Here is a 20,429-nt window from a genome sequence, read left to right on the forward strand (position 1 = left end):
AAACTCTGTTTTCCTCGTAGTTTCGAGGAATTCGATTGGAAGATTCAAATACGTGTGGTGTGGTCCGTGTGGATATGGAGAAGAAGTCAATTCATAGTCGACCAAGTGGATGTGGTGAAGTATATTTTAAGAGTACACATCCTTTTGTATGAGTCCGATCAACGATCGCTCGATAAAAATGTCACTGAAATATAAATAATAGAAAAACCAGTTGCCTACCAAGAATTTTGTGGGTTTGATCTGGACCGAAATAAATCATTAAGGCCCATGAGAAAAGTACAATTAGGGCCACTGATGACTGATGTTGCATGTAGTTATAATTAAATCTGTCAGTCTTGGAGATCCAAGCCACTGATGTTGCATGTTGTCATGGAGGATGTTAATGGATCTGCTTCTCAAATGTTTCATGTAGTTGTAGACTGAGTATTAGGATCTATTGCATGATCAAATTAGTCTTAAGACAAGTTTGCATGAAAGTATTAATATGATGTGCTGGTAGTTAGAAATGCAGGCGGCTTGATTACTTCATAGCATTAGTTGGAAAGCATTCCAAACCCGGGACAGACAGTATGATAACTCTTTGGAGAGTAATCCATTTTGAAACATTTCAGTGCGTTTCTACGGAGCTGACGAGATCAACATAGTGTATCTCAAGTTATCTAAGAGTTTTAAGTCCTTAAGTGTTATGTCATATATCAAATACTGTTCAAGAATCCAATTTGAGTTTTATGCATGACTTGTTTCCAAGAATCGATGTTTAGTTGTCTTAAGTCCTTTGGTTTGGACCTTATAAATATTTCAATCTCCAATTACATTTGTTCTGCCTTTTGCTTTGTTCAATTTCCTTGCTTCTTGCTTGCGGCTATGGGGACACTTGTACCTCAAGATAAACACCGTCCTTGGTACAAAATATTCTTACTAATGCACATATCACTAAAAAGTTTACCAAATTAAATACTCACAATGTGTCTGTTTAAAAAAAAAAATTCATAGAATAAAGAATGTCATTGTCAAGTAAATCACAAATGAAAAATGTGCTCGGCAGAGTAATTAACGTATTATTAATGGGGAGATGTAACGTACACGAATATTGTATTAGGCGGAAAGCAAATAGTGGACATAAACAAAACTTTGTCACATGCTTTGCCATCAAGCCCATGCATTACCTTATTTTTTGATGGAACCTTATTGTTTGTGAAATAACGAAAATAGAATTAAAAACATATATACATTGAACACGCATGAAATTTGTGCAATACGTTTTCAGGAAAACAGGAAACTAATTAATAATAAATAACTAAGACAACTGAAATAAGTTTATGACAACTGAAATGAAAATATGATAAATTACTAACGGCAAGATCTTAGATTGACGTTTGAGGAATGGGTGCTGGAAATATATATTATACAGCCATTTCTACGGCACGGCATCTCCATATCAATACCAGTCAAAACATTATTTACACGTGAAAATGTTAGTTTGTGTTTTCACAATTAGATAAGAATCATAAAGGTTGCTTTTTTTTTTTTTTGGGATCAAATTTTGTAGTTTACCACTATCCAAGCTAAGTGAACCTGTTTGGTCACTTTCAATGTTATGTTTTCGTCCTATGCGGTTTCATTAGTTCTTAACCATCTAATTATTATGCAAATTAAGTCATGATCATTTTCCAAGTGGGTAGATAGGTGGTAGCTAGACATAGGAGTTGATAAGTAGCAAATGCTAAGTTCTACTGTTCTATTGTTCTTTTGATATTTTCTGTTGCGATGTTGTTCTTGATTGTTTATCTTAGGCAACTTTGATAGTGGGATGATATATGCATTTATCCATGAAAGTAATGGGGTTTTTATATTAAATTTGACTGTTATTTATATATTTAAGATTCCAAAATTCTCGTAATGGAACCGGCGTATTTGATTTTGACCCCCTAGTTAACCAAGAACCAATTGTTCTATCTTTTTAATTTTTAGAATATTCATTTATATATACTAGCTAACACACAACTTGGGATCCTTAAAATGCATTTTTCAGTTTTACAACAATATATTGTCGTACGAGTACGACTTTCCAGATTTATGGCTTGATATTACATGACTTATATGTATGCATTTCTTAGGGATTAGTATAGAAATATCAAATATATACAAGCATAGGTTTTACATATGTAATGTGTATTAGTATTAAGAAGAAGAAACAAAAAGAAAAACTACCTAACAATACAATATCGTTTTGTTTTGCTGTAATGAGCCAGAAAAAAAGCCTTATTTAAGAAATTATATTAAAAACTCCTACATTAAATAACAATTTCTAAACCTTCACAGAAAGAAGAGAAAAAATAAAGTATGGTGGTTAGAAAAAAATTATACTATATGAAATGTCAATAACTACAACTTGTTATATCGAAAACCTTTGATTGTGATTCCTTAATCATCGAAACTTAATTATTGTTAGAAAACATATTAACAAGTGCAGCCAAATTACCCTAAAATTACGTGAAAAACATCTCATGTAGTGAAATTGCGTACCCAACTTTACTTGCATGCAATATCTATAAATACCCTCATGAACTACATTTCATGCAAAATCAAGAAACACTCAAAACCCATTTCAAAGGAGAAACATTTCTAAAAAAACACTTTTAGTAATTAATAATGGGAAAGCTCTTGGTGTTAATGTTAGTTGGGATGTTCTTGGCTTTCGAAAGCTTGGAAGCTCTTAACTATGGAGATGCACTGAACAAGTCGATCTTGTTCTTCGAAGGCCAGCGATCCGGTAAACTCCCGACTAACCAACGGGTTAAATGGCGAGGAGATTCTGCCCTCTCCGACGGTGCATCAGCTAATGTAATCCATAGCTCTATTTATAAAACATATATATCTCTCTATAACTCTATATGCATATATATATATATATATATATGTCTTAAAAAGGAACCTTATCAAAACATCAATAATTTGGTATATACTAATTATGCCATATATATCTCTTAACCAATTTTCGTGTGCTTTCTACATTATCCAGGTGAATCTGGTTGGAGGGTATTACGATGCCGGTGACAATGTAAAATTTGTGTGGCCAATGTCATTTACCACAACCTTGCTGAGTTGGGCTGCAATTGAATACCAAAATGAGATTTCTTCCGTTAACCAGCTCGGTTATCTCCGGTCTACTATCAAATGGGCAACCAATTTTATCCTCCGCGCTCATACGTCGCCCACCATGCTATATACACAGGTAATTACTAATTAAACCAACTTTCCCCAAGAGTTTTACACATTTTGGTTTGTTATGATGTGACTATAGAGAAATCCAAAATATATTTCATTCCATGCTAAATATCTCAAATACTTTTGTAATTTGTTTTGTAATGGATATAAAAAGGTGGGAGATGGGAACAAAGATCATAGTTGCTGGGAGAGGCCAGAAGATATGGACACACCTAGAACTCTCTTCAGTATCACTTCCTCTTCCCCCGGTTCCGAAGCTGCGGGTGAAGCCGCAGCCGCTCTTGCTGCCGCCTCAATTGTTTTCAAATCGGTGGATTCTACTTACTCATCCACGCTACTAAACCATGCAAAAACCGTGAGTATACACATTAAAATGATCATTACATTCAAATACACATTAAAATGATCATTACATATTTACATTCAATCATGATGTTTATAATCCATCTTATCTTTTTTTGTTTTGTTTCTGCAGCTGTTTGAATTTGCTGATAAGTACAGAGGTTCTTACCAAGCATCTTGCCCCTTCTACTGCTCATACTCAGGCTACCAAGACGAGTTATTATGGGCTGCGGCATGGCTATACAAAGCAACAGGAGAGAAGAGTTACATAAATTATGTTGTAAGCAATAAAGATTGGAGCCGAGCCGTCAATGAATTCAGCTGGGACAACAAATTCGCTGGCGCGCAGGCTTTACTTGCCTCGGTTAGTATATAATTATCGTATGAACCGGCTTTGTTAAATTGTATTTAACCTTAATTAAGTTGATCTCTAAATTACTAATATTTGTTCTTCTTGTTTCCTTTATTTTGAAGGAGTTTTACAAGGGTAACAATGACTTAGCTAAATTTAAAACCGATGTTGAATCATTCGTCTGCGCATTGATGCCAGGAAGTAGCTCTCAACAAATTAAACCAACTCCTGGTAATCATTTTCACTTGTTACCGGCTAATTGGTTGTTTTTGTTGGTTATTTATGATTTACATTTCTTTGTACTTTTTGTCTATTCAGGTGGCATTTTGTATATTAGAGGCAGTAGCAACTTACAATATGTAACAACGGCTACAACTGTTTTGTTCCATTACTCAAAAACTCTAACCAAAGCAAAGATCGGTTCAATCCAGTGCGGTTCGACCCAATTCACCGCATCTCAAATTCGTAATTTCGCCAAATCACAGGTAAATAAAATCATATAGTCCTCACCTAATCCGGTTCTATTCACAATTTCCCTATTCTTACCCAACCGGTTTATAATATTCAGGTGGATTACATACTTGGAAATAATCCAATGAAAATGTCGTACATGGTCGGATTTGGGAAAAACTACCCAACACAACCTCATCATAGAGGCTCATCGTTGCCGTCAATAAAATCTAAACAGGAGAAAATCGACTGCAATGGAGGGTTTTCATACTACAATTCTGATACGCCAAACCCGAATGTGCATACCGGCGCAATTGTAGGCGGTCCGAATTCATCCGACCAATACAGCGACAAAAGATCAGATTACGCTCATGCAGAGCCAACAACTTACATCAATGCCGCTTTTATTGGTCCCGTGGCTGCCCTGATCAGTTCTTTCAGATAATTTCACGTTTACATTTGGCTGTGGGAAAACAAAATATTTAGCAAAGAAGACTCGAACTTGAATAATATTTAATTAGGGGATGTATACACCTACACGACATACACACACTATCACACATATCATTGTATCTTATAGCATAACTATAGTACTGTAATTTGTAAACTATCTAGTATCAAACGTTAAACTAACAAATATGTTTCAAACGCTAAGCTTGATTAGTGATAAGTACTATATTATGTCAAACGTTAAAGCTAGATTAGTGATATTATCTGAATTTCAATATGATTTTGTTAATTTAAAAATTTTATGGGCCTGAGTACAGTCATTAAGGTCCATCAAGAAATGATCAAGGAATTAAATCACATCAAATCATGAAACCCACATCGGAAGCTTCACTATAGGAGACATCTGTTTTGTCGTATAAAACAACGCTAATGTCGATCCGTAATAGATACTTACCTGGACGGGGTCAACACACGATCATGAAGGTGTGTGGCCTAAGCTAGTGACTTCTATTGCACTTTGAAAGTGTGCTTAGCTTAAGGTCTTCCCAAGTGGAAGATCCTGCGTCATTATTTGTTGCTGAGGGGGCCTGCGTTCGCGCGGCCCCTCCTAATCTCCTAAAGTTCAATTCTTGTTAGCTCTCTTTTCGTTCTGGTCTTGACTGTTACAGTAATTAACTTGAGATTTGAATGGTAACAAATATGGACTAAATAAAGTCCTAAACGTATCTGTTTTCTCATTATTCTAAAGCTTAATCTCACTAGTATTGGAAAAAATTATTAAAAATCGTAACTTTTGACTTTGCAATATCCACCACGAGTGGGTTCTCTCCTCAGAATTTGCTTTACCTTGTTCCCTTTTATTTAAAGTAATCACATTTGGGTCACATGTGAACAAAAAGAGTTATAAAATAAGAATCGAAATCAATCAACCACTCAAGAAGGAAGAAAAATAAAAACGCTACCAACTCTATTTCACAGTGTTGTGTAATTTCTTCTTTCCCTCATCTTCTCCAGAAAGAAAAACAAAAAGATGTGGTTTTTTGGATCGAAAGGAGCATCTGGATTCTCGTCTCGTTCCACTGCAGAAGAAGTCACAAATGGTGTTGATGGAACTGGTCTCACTGCCATAGTTACAGGTTATCTTTCGATGCCCTTTCACACGACTTGGGTTTGTCTAAATTTCAGGACTTTTCTACAGTTTTCCTCATTTTGGGTCATCTCTGTGAATTGATTTCACTTGAAGGCAACTATATTTGACTTTATTTGTTTATACACTGCACTTGGAGGTTGATTTTATGATCAGGGTCTGTTTTTGGTTCTGTCAACCATAGTAAATATAGAGGTCTTTACTGTTTGTTGTTTGAAAGTTGTCCTTTTGGTGAATAAATCACAATCTTTTTGCTCACTAGTTTGTCTCTAGAATTGGATTAAAGTTATATGTTTGGTGAATTTTAAGAGTACGACATGTTTGGGACCATTTCAATGCAAGGGAAAATAACTATGGATCTGCAAATAACATGTGCTTGTAGAGAAACTTACATATATATATACTCGTCTCTGTTTCAGCTGATTCTAAGTTGTTTTATACATCACAGTCTATACTATTTCTGGCCAGGGAAAAGATTAGTTTGTAGAAATCGTTTCAGTATTTTGATCATTTTAGAAAGGACCTGAAGCAAGAACAATGGAATCCTTGTATTGATAGAACCCTGTTAGGTGACTTATAGGCTTAAGACAAAACAGGACACTAGGAGTTGCAGAGAACAGATTCGAGTATAGCATCGATTGAGCCAATTTTTTGTGAAGTGCTGCTTCCTTATTTGGTTAAGATTGAAGATGTAGTTTATCAAAAGATGGATTTTGATAGAGGTTTCCACATGTTCTGTATCAGCCTAAAGGCTTGGAACGACCTTAATTTATTATTCGTCTGGATCAAGTTTTCTGGACATTTTTGGATCCATAAGTTTTCTTTTGTTTGTGTTCATATTTTTCTCAGGAGCATCGAGTGGTATAGGAGTAGAGACAGCGCGCGTTCTTGCATTGCGTGGTGTGCATGTGGTTATGGCTGTGAGGAACACTGGCTCTGGTGCTAAAGTTAAGGAAAATATTGTCAATCAAGTCCCTGGTGCTAAACTTGATGTCATGGAGTTAGATCTCAGCTCACTGGAATCTGTCAGGAAATTTGCATCTGAGTACAAATCTGCTGGTCTTCCACTCAACCTTTTGATGTAAGCGATTGAGATACCATGGCTCTTATGTATAGCAGTTTATAGGATTACTGACCGTTAATGTTTTGATTTGTCTCAATTTCGTAAGCAACAACGCTGGGATCATGGCTTGTCCTTTTATGCTCTCTAAGGACAACATCGAGCTGCAATTCGCAACCAACCATTTAGGTGAGTGAAATCAAACCAATGTTATGGCCGTGTCCTAAACTTAAGTTACTCTCATTATTAGTTTTTAATCAGTGCTGTGGATGTTGTGATCCAATTGTATTTCAGGTCATTTTCTGTTGACCAAACTTCTGCTAGATACAATGAAGAACACATCACGTGAAAGCAAACGAGAAGGAAGGATTGTTAACCTATCATCAGAAGCTCATAGGTTCTCGTACCCAGGAGGAGTCCGCTTTGATAAGATCAATGACAAGTCAAGGTACTAATGGTTGATTAAACAACAATCCTTTGATCCTGTCTATTTCTTCAAAATTTGACATTATTCCTTGGTTTGGTCTCTACTGCAGTTACAGTAGTATGCGAGCTTATGGACAATCCAAACTCTGCAATGTATTACACGCCAACGAGCTTGCCAAGCAACTGAAGGTAACTACCAAAAAATAACAAAAGGATCTATTGAATCAAGAATCTATGTTTCAGTTGTTATCTTGATTCAAATCTGGTATGAATAATAACAGGACGATGGAGTCAATATAACAGCAAATTCACTTCATCCAGGAGCCATTATGACAAATCTCGGGCGCTACTTCAACAGCTATTTGGCTGGTAACATTTCTTTCTCTGACTTCACATTCACCAACCCATTCTTTATAAGGTTACAGACCTATAAACAAACACACACACACACATATATATACTCTGATGCTCTTTGTCACTGGCTTGATGCAGGAGCTGTTGGTGCAGTGGCTAAATATATGCTCAAGACTGTTCCACAGGTAAATAATTCTCCAGGAGAGCATTGGTGCTGGTTAAATATACCAGTGTAGCTTTAGCGGTTGCCTTGGTTTGTTGGATATCTGGTTTATCTTATCATGTTGAATAATTGACTTTGCAGGGGGCAGCTACAACTTGCTATGTGGCATTGAATCCTCAGGTTGCAGGAGTTACAGGCGAATACTTTTCAGATAGTAACATTGCTAAACCATTACCACTTGCTAAAGATTCAGAATTGGCCAAGAAGGTTTGGGATTTCAGCACTAAGCTTACAGATTCGAAATCAGGAGAAAGTAGTTCTTGAAAGTAAATAGATGTTCAGTGAATGTTTACCATAGTGGTTTCTACGTTTCAGTCTCTATTGTGAAGTTGTGATACTTATTTCAGTGTATGTCAAAGGAAATAAAATGTATAACAAAACTATCATCATTTCAACTCTGCAAAAAGGTGTTTTAGTTCTGGCTCTTACCGGTTTGGTTCCCTGTTGTAGAGAACAGAGAGACCTCAAGGAAAAAAAGTTAAAAAAAAGAAGAAGTATATATGTAATTGATTATCAGAAGATTATAAAGACTACTTTTGAATTCAAACAGGAGGAGACAACACTGTCAATGCATTATTAAAGTGATGGTCAGAAATGAAAAAAGAAAAGAAAACAATGATAGTTTTAGTTTAAGTACACTTTATTAATGGTTTCTTATAGGAAGATTAAACTAATTAACTAGTCTTTGTGATTGGACTTTGGAGCATAACGTGCACTTTGTCGATATGGAGTGGTGTGTGTTGTTATTTAAAAAGTGTAAACTATGTATGTAGATAGGTTCTGTAATTAATTGTTTTCACACCCTCAATATATAATTGTCGGTCGTTAGATGGCATTTTTTTCCTATTTATTTGATTTGGACCAACCCATGTTCAAAATAGTTTTCATATGCTCATGACATGCACTATATAAAATTTATTTGATGTAAGATAACGAATTTAAACGGTGTTAACGTTTCACTAAAAACAATCATATTGTTGATGCTTCAACCGATGTACTAATCTACTATTGTAGCTACCCAAAAGGAAAAGAGTTGGAAAATTTGAGCATCGGCTAGTTTAAAACTTGATATGGTCTAGGTAGGAAACTTCTTAGTATTTGTGACTGTGCACAAGAGTATGAGACATAGTTATACTGTGGACAATCATATCGATTGAATGTACGAACTGTTTGATGCAAATTCACATGTTTCATATATATGAGAGATATCGACATATATTGATTGGACTGTATGTATAAACTATTTTTGAATGCTTTCTACTATTTCTTCATTATGCAACAACACAATATATCTACTGATAGAGTTATGTAAAATTTGTTTCCTCTTTGTTAAAATTTTGTTTGTGACTGAAACTGGTCGAGTTAGGGATTACTCCTCAAACAGTGTATGCCTGTATGGGCCTAATATGTAGGTTTCTTCATTTCACTGTTGTTGTTGATAAAACAGTGACAAACAATGTTGGTGATGAGCAACAAGGTACAGAAATATTCAACAACAAAACAAACGAAACAATTAAACTTTAAAAGCCAAAACCATCAAATCCAATCAATATGTTTGTAATATTGAAACATATGAAGCAACCTTGCATCTCTTTAACATTCGATTCGAAAAAGAAAATAAAAACAAACTATAAATAAATATTAAAAAGAACAGATATCACAATCATATGTGAATGGGTTGGCGTGGGGACTAATAAAGTAAATAATGAATGAGAGAATTTGGTAATGATGTATCTGAACTCTGATCTGAGCAGAGAGCAGCCACCAAAACACTTAGAAAAAAAAGGTTTTAAGTTCACACCTGTGTTTTTACTTTTATGCAAACTAATCCGTGGTACTACTACAAATGCAAATTAATTAATTGTGGTAAAATTGAATTACATAATTTATTTTTTTATTTATAAACTTTTGTCATTACCAAAAAGTCAATCATGTTGTAGTACATGTACAGATTGGACACTTTCTTTGTATTCTTCTGCCCCTTAACTTTAATAATTGCTCTTCTCCGTATTGTGGCAAATTCATGCTTCATGCATATTACTTACCATTTTCTATATATATATAATTAGTTCTCATAAATATTTGAATGTAACATTAAAAATGTGTCTATGATTATTTTTAAAAATCTTACCCGACCTTGACTCATTAAAATTTACTTTTGCTAAACATAAACTATAAAGAAAATAAGTGGTTTGGACAAACAAAAGAAACAAAACAAAATCTGTTGGATTTGCAATATTTTTGTTTGAACCTGAGATAATGATATGTATTCGGGTCATCAGGAGAGTCGAAACTTCCCCCAACCAATAAAAAATTATCATGAGAAGATAAGAAACTTTTAGAGAATAATTAAGAACATTTTCTGCCAAACGAGATTAAAGAGTAGTTCTCGAGTGTTGGGAGAGACGCGGCTAGCTTTAGAGCCGAGGATGAAACGTGTGAAAAGAGAGTGATGAGGCCATCAGGACCGTGCATTGGTGTCACGTGAGGACACGTGGGGTGAGTGATTAGCATGTACAAACAAAACTGTCTTTTGGACTGACGACCTTTGGAAGCAACCAGGGAAACATCGAAACATCATTCGGTGTACCATAAAAACAACACATATCATTGAGTTGTTTCTCTCTACCCTAGAAAAACATATGGTGTCAAACACAAGACCCTTGTCTTATCATCAGATCTATCTTCTCAATTAACGATTTCAATCTTTATTTCTAAACCCATCTTAATTAAGCTTATCAAAACTTGAATTATGGTGGTAAACATGCATTCTTAAGCTCTTATCAAAACTTTAGTTGTGGTGTGGTCGACATGCATTCATTGATATATAGTTAATACCAAAATTATATAAATCCGGTACAATACTTTAAAATGTACAACAAAATCATTAATATTCCTTACATTACATGCATGGATAATCCTACACTTTAATATAATGGAGTTTATGTTAGAAATCAATTATTGCTTGAAAAGACTGATAATTAATTAAACTGCGTTCATGGGAAAGTCTACGTCTTCAATCGTTGACCCCCACAAAAGCAGTGGTCGTGAACACGACTAATACTAAATCACGCACCAACTTTTGAGTTATTTTATCTTAAAAAATTGTTTCTCTAGATGATTTTGTTGCAAACCAAGACTAATTCAAGATATGGTTTAGTTATATACGACTAATTATTATGTTTACAATAGCTAACTACGTACAATAGAGGAGGATCCTGATTTATGACCCACAAGTACTCTATTGCAAGTTTCTCCCATATTCATGGTTGTTATAAAAAAATTGTGCGTAATTAATATGGGTTTTTGGCATTTTTTCATGAACTATAATCCGAATGACAAAAACTAAAATTTAAGATCATTTGAATAGTGAATGTACACTGCCAAAAAAAGGAAGTATATGTATTGGCATAGAGCCATAAACAATGTAACAAGCACACTTAAAAAAAGTAGTAATTAAAATCACCGAACGAACAAAATAATATTTTCTAAAAGTATCGTGCCCATTATTCAGAACGTGTGATCAATCTATTTGAATTTTTCTTTTTTTTTTCTTTTTTTTTTTGAATTGACCCGACCTTTATTAGGCAAGTTAGCAAATAAATGATCCAAAAGAAAATTGGTCAATTGTAATGCAACTTTGCAATGTTCGGCATTAAAAATAATAAAACATTGATATATTTAATTTCATAATGTGTTATTGATGAAGACCTACCATATATTCCATTTCTAATGGATAATTAATCCATGCAATGACTTATATATCTACGTCAAGTCTTTTGGTCTAGCACTTGCACGTTGCAATTTGTATACGTACTTCATATTTTTGTGTCAACTCTTAATCCAGAATTTAAATCATTCTGTATATTAACAACTCCAGATAAGATCATACAACAAACGTTCTACGTGGTTTCTCGTCCAATCGAATTTTTTAGTGCTGCATAAATGTATTATGTGTATGTGCAGCCAAAACATGGTTAGACACCATTTTTATTCTTTTTTACGATATTTTCCAATTACAAGGTGCAAAATATGACAATATATAAAAACTCTTGGAAGAAAAAAAGAAGGGTGACAGTATATAAATATATCAAACACAAAGTAAAAAATATCTTATAAAAGAGTACTATATAATGCTAACCGCAGTAGCCCTGGAAAGGATAAAGGTTATATAAAGGTTCATTTCCTTGAATAATACTTATTATATAGTTTTGTGGACCTTATTGAATTTTCATTTAACTTCATAGTAAATGATGGCCACAAAGAAACCTTCAATAAGCTTATTGACTTAAGTCACTATGCTAACTGATTGGTCTTGCGTATATGTTTTACAAGTTGGAGGTGAATGTTAAGGAGCAATGGTCTCGACCCTAGAGAAACCCATATGAAGAAACCATTTTACATGATTCAAGTGGAGATTAGATACCTATTCATTTAAGAATCATGGGAGAGGTGGTGTGGCTATTGCTCTCTTGAACCAAAAACTCACATCCTGATCCTAGTAATGAAGATTACTGAAAAGATACTGAATATATACTTTATCCACGTATAAATATAATCTACACTTAATTCCCTAACAAATAATGTTTTTCTTTTCTTTTTTCTCATTGGTTTGATCTTATTTTTTATTGTATCCGAGAAAGATATACACACACACTTATCTATAAGAACAAAAGAACAGACGAAAAAGCACAGTGACGCCCATATCCAAGTCAGGGACGTGACTATGAGAAACCTCTGTTTCTTTAACCCCCACAGACCAAATTCATGAAAATTTTCTTATCAGGAAACATTGTTCATCAGCAGATTCAGGACACTAGTAATGAAAAAACAGGAAATAAAAAACATTTTTTTGTAAATAACCAAATCACTTGTGTGTGAGAATGGAGCCCCACAAGCCATACCTAGCCTAGCTTGATCTCTCTCTTTCTTTCGTTTAGGTCTCTCTATTCTTTTAATAATAATTCGAAAAAAAATATTCACTTCTCCCAACCTCTCTCTGTCTTTCTCATCCTCCTTTCGAAACAACAACAACATTTCAAGAAAATAGAAAAAGATCTTTCCGAAAGAGAGAGAGAAAGAGAAAAGAGCAAAGAGAGAGTGTGTTTTTGATTTTGTGAGTTTTAGTGATTTGACAGTGCCCCATGTTTCTGTTTATTGGATAAGGACCTCTAAACTAAATTTTACTTTCTCCCTAGTTACATATTCAGAAGCCAAAAAAAAAAAAAAACTTACTATTGTTATATATCATCTCTGCCTCTTCCATGCTTCAACCTCAATCAAAACAGGTAAAGCCTCTCTCTTTTAGCTAATTAGTTCTAAGAACAATTTCATAACTCTTTTATGGATTTTTCCTCTTCTGGGTTATGAGAAACATGTCTTGTTCTCTTCTGGGTATTAATCAAAATTCAATTTTTTTGAATATTCCATTATAAAAATCTTAACTTTTGTCTCCCCTGTTTTCATTTTTTTAAACCTTAGGAAAAAATGAAAATTAAAAATTAGAGTCCTTTTCAAAGTCTATCTGTAAATGGCGATGCATTCGACTACTCTATGAAAGCTCTAGTGTTTCCATCTTCTTCTTATACTACTCTCTTTAAACCTCTCACTTTCATCTCCTTTCTCATTGATTGATACAGGAATTTTACAAAACGTCGTTTTTAATTGACCTTACCTTAGCTTCTTCTTCTTCAGGAGAGAGTGCTCTGAAAGTTAAAAAAAAAAACATCAAGATTCTCTCTTCCAAAAACGCCACTTCAAAGTGTTCATCATTCATCTGAAGTTCTTGAAATTGATTGAAGATGATCTTGTTAATGGTTTTATTCAAGGCGCCGAGCTAGGTAAGTTCTCAGATCTGAATCCTCTGTACGAAACTGTAAAAAAAAAGAGAAAGAAAAAAAAAAGAAAGAAATCATTTTTATTTTATTATGAATATTTTATTACCCTTTCTGCTTAGATCTGCAACGTCCTCAAAATCAATTATTTTCCTTAAAAGAAAAAAATCATGATTTTCTTCTTCTATAATGCTTTTGGGAAGTTGTTTTGTTTTTTTGTTTTTCCATTTCTGTGAAAATAAAATAAAAACACCATCCCTTTTAACTATTCAAGATTTTCAAAAAATCATCCTTTCAACTATTCAAGAAAAGGTTATGGTATATACATATACTATAGAGATTTCATTGCCGTTAACTTCATTCCTTACCAAATTTATGATTCATTTCCAAAGGCTGTGTCTGTGTGTCACCTTTTTCAACTTTTCTAGGGTTCTTGTACTGTCCAAATCTTGAATCTTTTGTTACCTCACTTTTTGGAATCTTAAATCCCAATAAATCTCTCCTTTTCAACAGCTGTTTGACTTTTTTTTTTTCTTCTTGGATCAGATTGGCTTCAATGGATGGATTCATCATAGGCTGCATTTATGGGATTTGATAGATTGTTAATTAAGGCAAACTTGTGGTTGTTATGGATTCTCAAGGTGACAGTTCTTCTAGGTTCGGACAGTATCCGACAAAGCCTTCTAGGAACATGTCTTCATCTTCATCAGCTGCTTTTTTCTCAGCTAATCAGTCTCCGTTTTTCTCTCCAAGATCTCCTAAAATCAATCAAGAACTGTCTGAATCTACTCGGTCTGATGCTCAATGTGATAGCTTTGATCCCCTTAGCTCCAGCTCTGGTTTTCAAGACCCGGAGCTCGGGTTTTTAGCAGCCGCCGCAGCTCCTCCTCCTCCTCCTCAGTGTCAGAATCTTGAGGCTAATCGAATAGCTTCGAGTAGTGTGATCTCTTGCACTCCTTCTAGATATGGAAGAGGGCAAGATTCTTCTTCGTATACTCAGACGTCTTCGGTTTCTGTTTCGTATAACAGGTTGAGATGTTGTGATGTGTTTATAGGATTGCACGGTCAGAAGCCTTCTCTGCTTCGGTTTGCGGATTGGCTTAGAGCTGAGTTGGAGTTTCAAGGGATGAGTTGTTTTATGTCTGATAGAGGACGGTGTAGGAGTTCTAGGAAACAGAGAATAGTCGAAAGAGCGATGGATGGTGCATCGTTCGGGGTTATAATTCTAACGAGAAAGGCGTTTAAGAACCCTTACACGATCGAGGAGCTGCGGTTTTTCGCAAACAAGAAGAATCTGGTTCCTGTTTTCTTTGATCTATCTCCTGGAGACTGTCTTGTGAGAGATATAGTTGAAAAGAGAGGAGATTTGTGGGAGAAACATGGAGGGGAGTTGTGGGTTTTGTATGGAGGGATTGAGAAAGAATGGAAAGAGGCGGTTCACGGGTTATCTCGGGTTGATGATTGGAAGCTTGAAGCTCATGAAGGTAACTGGAGGGATTGTGTTTTTAGGGCGGTTACGTTATTGGCAATGCGGTTAGGGAGGAGAAGTATCGTGGAGAGGTTAACGAAATGGCGGGATAAAGCGGAGAAAGAGGAGTTTCCCTATCCGCGGAACGAGAATTTTGTTGGGAGGAAGAAGGAAGTATCAGAGCTAGAGTTTGTTTTATTTGGAGATGTTGCTGGAGACTCGGAGAGGGATTACTTTGAGCTGAAGGCGAGGCCGACGAGGAGGAAGAAGAACGTTACGCTAGGGTGGAACAAAAGCGGTTCAGCGGAAGAACGAAGGAAGAAAGGCAAAGAGAAAGTTGTATGGAAGGAGTCTGAGAAAGAGATTGAGATGCAAAGCACAGAGTTGCCTTCGCGGAATCAAACGAAAGTAGGGCGGAACACAAGGAGAAAACGATCGATGAAGGTTGTTTATGGGAAAGGCGTGGCTTGCGTCTCGGGTGAATCGGGGATTGGTAAAACTGAGCTGCTTCTTGAATTTGCTTACAGACATCACCAGAGGTATAAGATGGTTCTTTGGATAGGTGGTGAGAGCCGTTACATTAGACAGAACTATTTAAATCTTTATCAGTATTTGGAAGTCGATATCGGGATAGAGAACTGTTCGGATAAAACACGGATGAAGAGCTTCGAAGAGCAAGAAGATGCTGCGGTTTCCAAAATCAGAAAAGAGCTGATGAGGAATATACCATTCTTGGTTGTGATCGATAACTTGGAGAGTGAAAAAGACTGGTGGGATTCGAAGCTCGTGATGGATCTTCTTCCTCGGTTTGGAGGCGGGACTCACATTTTGATCTCTACGCGACTCTCTCAAGTAATGAATATGGAGCCAATGAAACTCTCTTACCTCTCTGGTGCTGAAGCTATGATGTTAATGCAGGGGAATGTGAAAGATTATCCGGTTTCTGAAATGGATGCATTGAGAACGATTGAAGAGAAACTTGGGCGGTTAACATTGGGATTAGCTGTTGTGGGAGCAATCTTGTCTGAGCTTCCTATAAACCCGAGCCGGCTTTTGGATACCATAAACAGAATGCCTTTAAGAGAGATGATATGTAGTGGTCGGGACGGCAACTTATTGCGAAGAAATGGGTTTCTTTTGCAGCTGTTTGAAGTGTGTTTTTCGATCTTTGATCATGCAGATGGACCGAGAAGTTTGGCTACAAGAATGGTTGTTGCTAGTGGGTGGTTAGCTCCAGCGCCGGTTCCAGCTTCTTTGCTAGCTTTGGCTGCTCATAAACTCCCTGAGAAACACAGAGGTCCGAAGCGGCTATGGAGAAGGCTAAGACGCGCTATAAGCTGCGGTTTTACATCTACAAATTCTAAGCGATCAGGAACTGAAGCGGCTTCTATGCTACTTAGATTTAACATTGCTCGAACCAGTAGCATCAAGCTAGGGTTTATACAAATCCATGAGCTCGTGAAACTCTATGCAAGAAACCGAGTACTGGTTAATGAAAATGCACCAGCGATGGTTCAGGCAGTGATAAGCCGCGGCTCGACAGTCGAAACAGCAGAGCAGATCTGGGCGGTTTGTTTCTTGCTGTTCGGTTTCAGCAACGAAGCTCCGACTATTCAGCTAAAGATAACAGAGCTGCTGGTTCTTGTGAAACAAGTAATTCTGCCTCTAGCGATCAGAACGTTCATAACGTTTTCACGGTGCAGCCCAGCTGTCGAGCTACTCAGGGTCTGCACAAACGCTCTTGAAGCGGCTGACCAAACACTAGTGACGCCTGTGGAGAAGTGGCTAGACAAGTCACTTTGCTGGAGGCCAGTTCAGACAAGCGCACAGCTAAACCCTATCCTATGGGAAGAACTAGCTCTGGCTCGAGCCACCGTGCTAGAGACTCGGTCCAAGCTGATGTTACGAGGCGGGCAGTTCGGTTTGGCTGATGATCTAATAAGAAAAGCAATCTTCATAAGGACATCAATCTCAGGAGAGGATCATCCTGGGACTGTGTCGGCTCGCGAGACATTGAGTAAGCTAACGAGGCTATTATCCAATGTTCATCAGATTCATAACACTTCACCCTAAGAGAAAGAAGTTTTAGGACTTTCTTGTTGTAAAAGTTAAAAAGGTTAGAGTTTCTTTGTTCTTTTTATTATCATTATTTTAGCCATAAGAGTTAGATTTATACAGAGGATCTAGTAATAAAAAAAAGCTGTTATGTAAGAAATTTGTCAGAGAATCCTTTTTTATATACACAGTAAAATCTCTGAATCAACAGGCTCTTCTCAAACTGCTCTGTTTTTCCTTGAAGTAATTCAGGTTGAGATACAACAACTCGTGAATAAGTTTTTCAAAGAATTTTAAACAATCAAATATAATTTCTACAATATAGAAAATATAATCAAAAGATTGATAAGTAGAAAAAAAGCAATAAGAAGAAGTTGTCAAAGCTTATGAATGTTGTAGAGCAACAATGAAATGTTCATCAGACCACCAGGCTAACTCCTAATATGCCAGTTTAATCAAATTTTCTGTACCAGTTTTTTGCAATTCTTGTGTCCATGCTCTCTGATTATGATTCAGGGAGTACCAATTCCTGTGGAAAGAATACAGAAGACATTAGACTATTGAGTGACTCGAGAAGTCGAAACTGTATGTGGAAAAGGCGGTTATTAAACGGGACACAGACCTTGTCGCAAACGGGACACGCCTCGCTTCTTTCCATCCATTCAAGAATGCAAGCGAGATGAAAATCGTGGCCGCATTTAGTGAGCAATTTCGGGTTATCAAACTCATATTCTGCCAACAAACAAAACATATGAAGTTGAATACATTTTGCCAGTATGTAACTTTGAATGAAAATAACAAAATACCTTCTAAGCAAATCGGACACTCATCGATTGTTTCTCGATCCTTTTTCTTTAGATCAAGATCATCAGTTGTTTTATCATCAACAGGCCATGTTTCCTTCTCTGGAACAACCTGTGTGATTCCAGGGGCACCTCCGCTCGAATTGCTCTGAGCTATTGGCAACTTCGATGGAGTAGTTTGAAGATTTCTATTCGAGAAGGCCAAAGGAATAGGGGGGGAAAGCGGTGAAGTGTATGTATTAGAGAGAGAGGAAGGCGGTGCAAGAGATAAGGGAACATGCTCATCTATAGTTCTAGAGTTCTGCACAAAACAAATAAAAACATAAGAAAACAAACATTTCTCATTTGTGGTTGTTCTTGAAACAAGAAAGATCAAGAAGAAGCTTTACTTCAGGTATACTCGGTAGACAACAGCAGCAACCCATTCTTTTGGTATAATAAAGTTGTTGACAGTTTCAAGATCAGTCAGTGTTATGGCAGCTCAAGTAACCTGTATAATTCCAAGACAAAATTCATAAAACTCGTTGGAAACTCCAGCTTTGGGATCATAATTTGTAACTGGAAAACCAAAACTCAAACACCAAAACCAACTTTAAGGTAACAACAGATACTAACAATTATGAGATAACAACAATAGCCACTGAGATCAAAACATACAAATATGTGAGTATCTACTTCAAATACACTCAAACCCCTAAAAAGACTATTGTGTACTTACTTATGAGGTTCACAAGAAAAAACTTGTAATCCCAAGAACACCTTGAGCTTAGCTTGGTTCAGCAAAACAGTATTTTGATACTAGGATTAGCAAAAAATACAATCCAAACCCTAATAGACAAAGAAGGGAAAACAGAGACAGTGATTAAGAATAGAGACAGCAGAGCTAAGAAACGAAGCAAGCGGGTTGAAACAGAACAAAAAGAAAGAAAGAAAAAAAGTTATATTCTCAGAAAGACCAAAACAGAGGAGAAGAAGCAAACGAGTTCGTGATCATATATACAAAACAAAAACAAAAAACATAAAGTGACTTTTTTTGTAACGGAGAAGAAAAAAGAAAGAAGATTAATTTTACCAAAAACAGAGAAAAAGAAGCTTTGATCTTTGCCTTAAGGATTGCTGGGGAAAGGGAAAACTCTTTGAGGTCTTTGTGTTGTTGAATAAGAATTTTATCTGAGGAAGAAGAAAGACTAAGCTGCGTCGAAAGAGGCGACTTTTATCATAGAGAGAGATAAAATCAAGGGATCACACAGTTTTACTTTAATTGTTTTTTTTCTTTGGTTTGGTTTTGTTAATTAATCAAACTTTTTTATTTTTAAAATCATAAATCACACCAAACCATATCGTACAAGGAAACTCTCAGGATTTTTTAAAATATATTCTAGTTCACGTCCCTTAGAATTTGATGATTTGACCACCAAAGGTTATTATTTTATGGGGATGTAAATACATAGCATATACGTTATAGCTAATTAAGCAAAGCTTTTTAATAATTGATTATAGGATCATCTTTGTTTAAGGGATATCTTATAAATCTTAAATTTACTATTTCATATATATCATTTGGCAAAAGAAAAAGATAAACCAGAACAGAAAAAAACAGTTGTACAAAGTAAACTAACTAAAAATATTCGATATGGAAAGATTTATTGAAACCTTATATAGAGATAAACTAATTATTTTAATAATCTTGGTGAGGCCAAAGACTAATTATTTTACTAGTGACATAATCTTTTCATAAAATTGTGTAATATATATATATATATTCCAAGACTTCCTTGAAGTAGTTACGTGTCCACTAAATCAAGGTATTGTTCGAACTGAAAAATGGTATTTATCTATAAAAACTATATCTTATGGTATAAACTACAAAAGAACAATATCCATACTATAGTAAAAGAGAAGTACAAAAGTTTCTTGGGTCGGGTTTTTTTAAAAAATTAACCCGAAATTTTTCAATTGGATCTTACTAAAAATTTAAAGATATTAAATACCAGTTTCCATATATATTATTTCGAAATCTACCAAATTAAACCATCAATATCGGTTTTGGAAAGTACATTAATCTTAATTTGTTTAAGGAAAAATACATTAATGTATGATTTTGTATATTGGTTTAACAAATTAACCTAAAAATCAGAAATATAAATTAAATATAAAATATTTATCAAATTATCCATAATATTTCAAAACAAAATGTTCCTTAAATATCTTATATTAATATTTAGATGTATAGTTTT

General features: G+C 35.4%; 4 protein-coding genes and 1 non-coding gene across 8 annotated transcripts; 4 read left to right on the forward strand and 1 right to left on the reverse strand.

Moving 5' to 3' along the window:
• Window positions 1-2,622: 2,622 nt before the first annotated feature.
• On the forward strand, window positions 2,623-5,060 carry LOC17878738 (endoglucanase 20). The gene is made up of 7 exons (XM_006286074.2): window positions 2,623-2,844; window positions 3,023-3,235; window positions 3,383-3,583; window positions 3,704-3,934; window positions 4,045-4,153; window positions 4,241-4,407; window positions 4,491-5,060. The coding sequence occupies exons 1-7, from the start codon at window positions 2,653-2,655 to the stop codon at window positions 4,815-4,817; spliced, it is 1,440 nt and encodes a 479-aa protein (XP_006286136.1). The 5' UTR covers window positions 2,623-2,652; the 3' UTR covers window positions 4,818-5,060.
• A 208-nt stretch (window positions 5,061-5,268) lies between these two features.
• Window positions 5,269-5,430, forward strand: LOC111829769. Its single transcript, XR_002833126.1, has one exon. It is a non-coding gene; the product is annotated as a U1 spliceosomal RNA (small nuclear RNA).
• A 316-nt stretch (window positions 5,431-5,746) lies between these two features.
• LOC17877377 (short-chain dehydrogenase TIC 32, chloroplastic) lies at window positions 5,747-8,460 on the forward strand. Its single transcript, XM_006284057.2, has 8 exons — window positions 5,747-5,958; window positions 6,819-7,050; window positions 7,139-7,218; window positions 7,324-7,477; window positions 7,566-7,644; window positions 7,737-7,824; window positions 7,948-7,994; window positions 8,114-8,460. Exons 1-8 carry the CDS (start codon window positions 5,853-5,855, stop codon window positions 8,294-8,296), a joined length of 969 nt encoding a protein of 322 aa, XP_006284119.1. The 5' UTR covers window positions 5,747-5,852; the 3' UTR covers window positions 8,297-8,460.
• Window positions 8,461-13,521: 5,061 nt separating this feature from the next.
• On the forward strand, window positions 13,522-17,573 carry LOC17880997. 2 transcript variants are annotated; one of them, XM_006285659.2, is made up of 2 exons: window positions 13,522-13,872; window positions 14,413-17,573. In XM_006285659.2, exon 2 carries the CDS (start codon window positions 14,495-14,497, stop codon window positions 17,405-17,407), a length of 2,913 nt encoding a protein of 970 aa, XP_006285721.1. In that variant the 5' UTR covers window positions 13,522-13,872; window positions 14,413-14,494; the 3' UTR covers window positions 17,408-17,573. The 2 variants fall into 2 exon arrangements, with proteins under 2 accessions (XP_006285721.1, XP_023634741.1); XM_023778973.1 differs by lacking the exon at window positions 13,522-13,872 and adding an exon at window positions 14,126-14,178.
• Window positions 17,574-17,583: 10 nt separating this feature from the next.
• On the reverse strand, window positions 17,584-19,452 carry LOC17880675 (E3 ubiquitin-protein ligase RNF115). Of its 3 annotated transcripts, none has more exons than XM_006282773.2 (5): window positions 19,265-19,452; window positions 18,582-18,682; window positions 18,196-18,493; window positions 18,012-18,121; window positions 17,584-17,918 (listed from the first exon to the last, which is right to left on the reverse strand). In XM_006282773.2, the coding sequence occupies exons 2-5, from the start codon at window positions 18,615-18,617 to the stop codon at window positions 17,895-17,897; spliced, it is 468 nt and encodes a 155-aa protein (XP_006282835.1). In that variant the 5' UTR covers window positions 18,618-18,682; window positions 19,265-19,452; the 3' UTR covers window positions 17,584-17,894. The 3 variants fall into 3 exon arrangements, with proteins under 3 accessions (XP_006282835.1, XP_023634742.1, XP_023634743.1); XM_023778974.1 differs by having other exon boundaries at window positions 18,582-19,020; XM_023778975.1 differs by lacking the exon at window positions 19,265-19,452 and adding an exon at window positions 18,911-19,123.
• Window positions 19,453-20,429: the final 977 nt, after the last annotated feature.

The sequence above is a fragment of the Capsella rubella genome, unplaced genomic scaffold (genome assembly GCF_000375325.1).
Source record: "Capsella rubella cultivar Monte Gargano unplaced genomic scaffold, Caprub1_0 scaffold_7, whole genome shotgun sequence".
NCBI classification, from domain to species: domain Eukaryota; kingdom Viridiplantae; phylum Streptophyta; class Magnoliopsida; order Brassicales; family Brassicaceae; genus Capsella; species Capsella rubella.

Bases quoted from the DNA above. Each gene is read 5' to 3' on its own strand.
- LOC17877377 (XM_006284057.2), top strand. From the start codon at position 5,853: ATGTGGTTTTTTGGATCGAAAGGAGCATCTGGATTCTCGTCTCGTTCC. The intron at 7,219-7,323 runs GTGAGTGAAATC...ATTGTATTTCAG, and splicing joins ATTCGCAACCAACCATTTAG to GTCATTTTCTGTTGACCAAA. The intron at 7,478-7,565 runs GTACTAATGGTT...TCTCTACTGCAG, and splicing joins AAGATCAATGACAAGTCAAG to TTACAGTAGTATGCGAGCTT.
- LOC17880997 (XM_006285659.2), top strand. From the start codon at position 14,495: ATGGATTCTCAAGGTGACAGTTCTTCTAGGTTCGGACAGTATCCGACA.
- LOC17880675 (XM_006282773.2), bottom strand. From the start codon at position 18,617: ATGGGTTGCTGCTGTTGTCTACCGAGTATACCTGAA. The intron at 18,122-18,195 runs GTATTTTGTTAT...GTTTGTTGGCAG, and splicing joins GTGTCCGATTTGCTTAGAAG to AATATGAGTTTGATAACCCG. The intron at 17,919-18,011 runs GTCTGTGTCCCG...TTCTTTCCACAG, and splicing joins CGTGTCCCGTTTGCGACAAG to GAATTGGTACTCCCTGAATC.
- LOC17878738 (XM_006286074.2), top strand. From the start codon at position 2,653: ATGGGAAAGCTCTTGGTGTTAATGTTAGTTGGGATGTTCTTGGCTTTC. The intron at 3,584-3,703 runs GTGAGTATACAC...TTGTTTCTGCAG, and splicing joins TACTAAACCATGCAAAAACC to CTGTTTGAATTTGCTGATAA. The intron at 4,154-4,240 runs GTAATCATTTTC...TTGTCTATTCAG, and splicing joins ACAAATTAAACCAACTCCTG to GTGGCATTTTGTATATTAGA.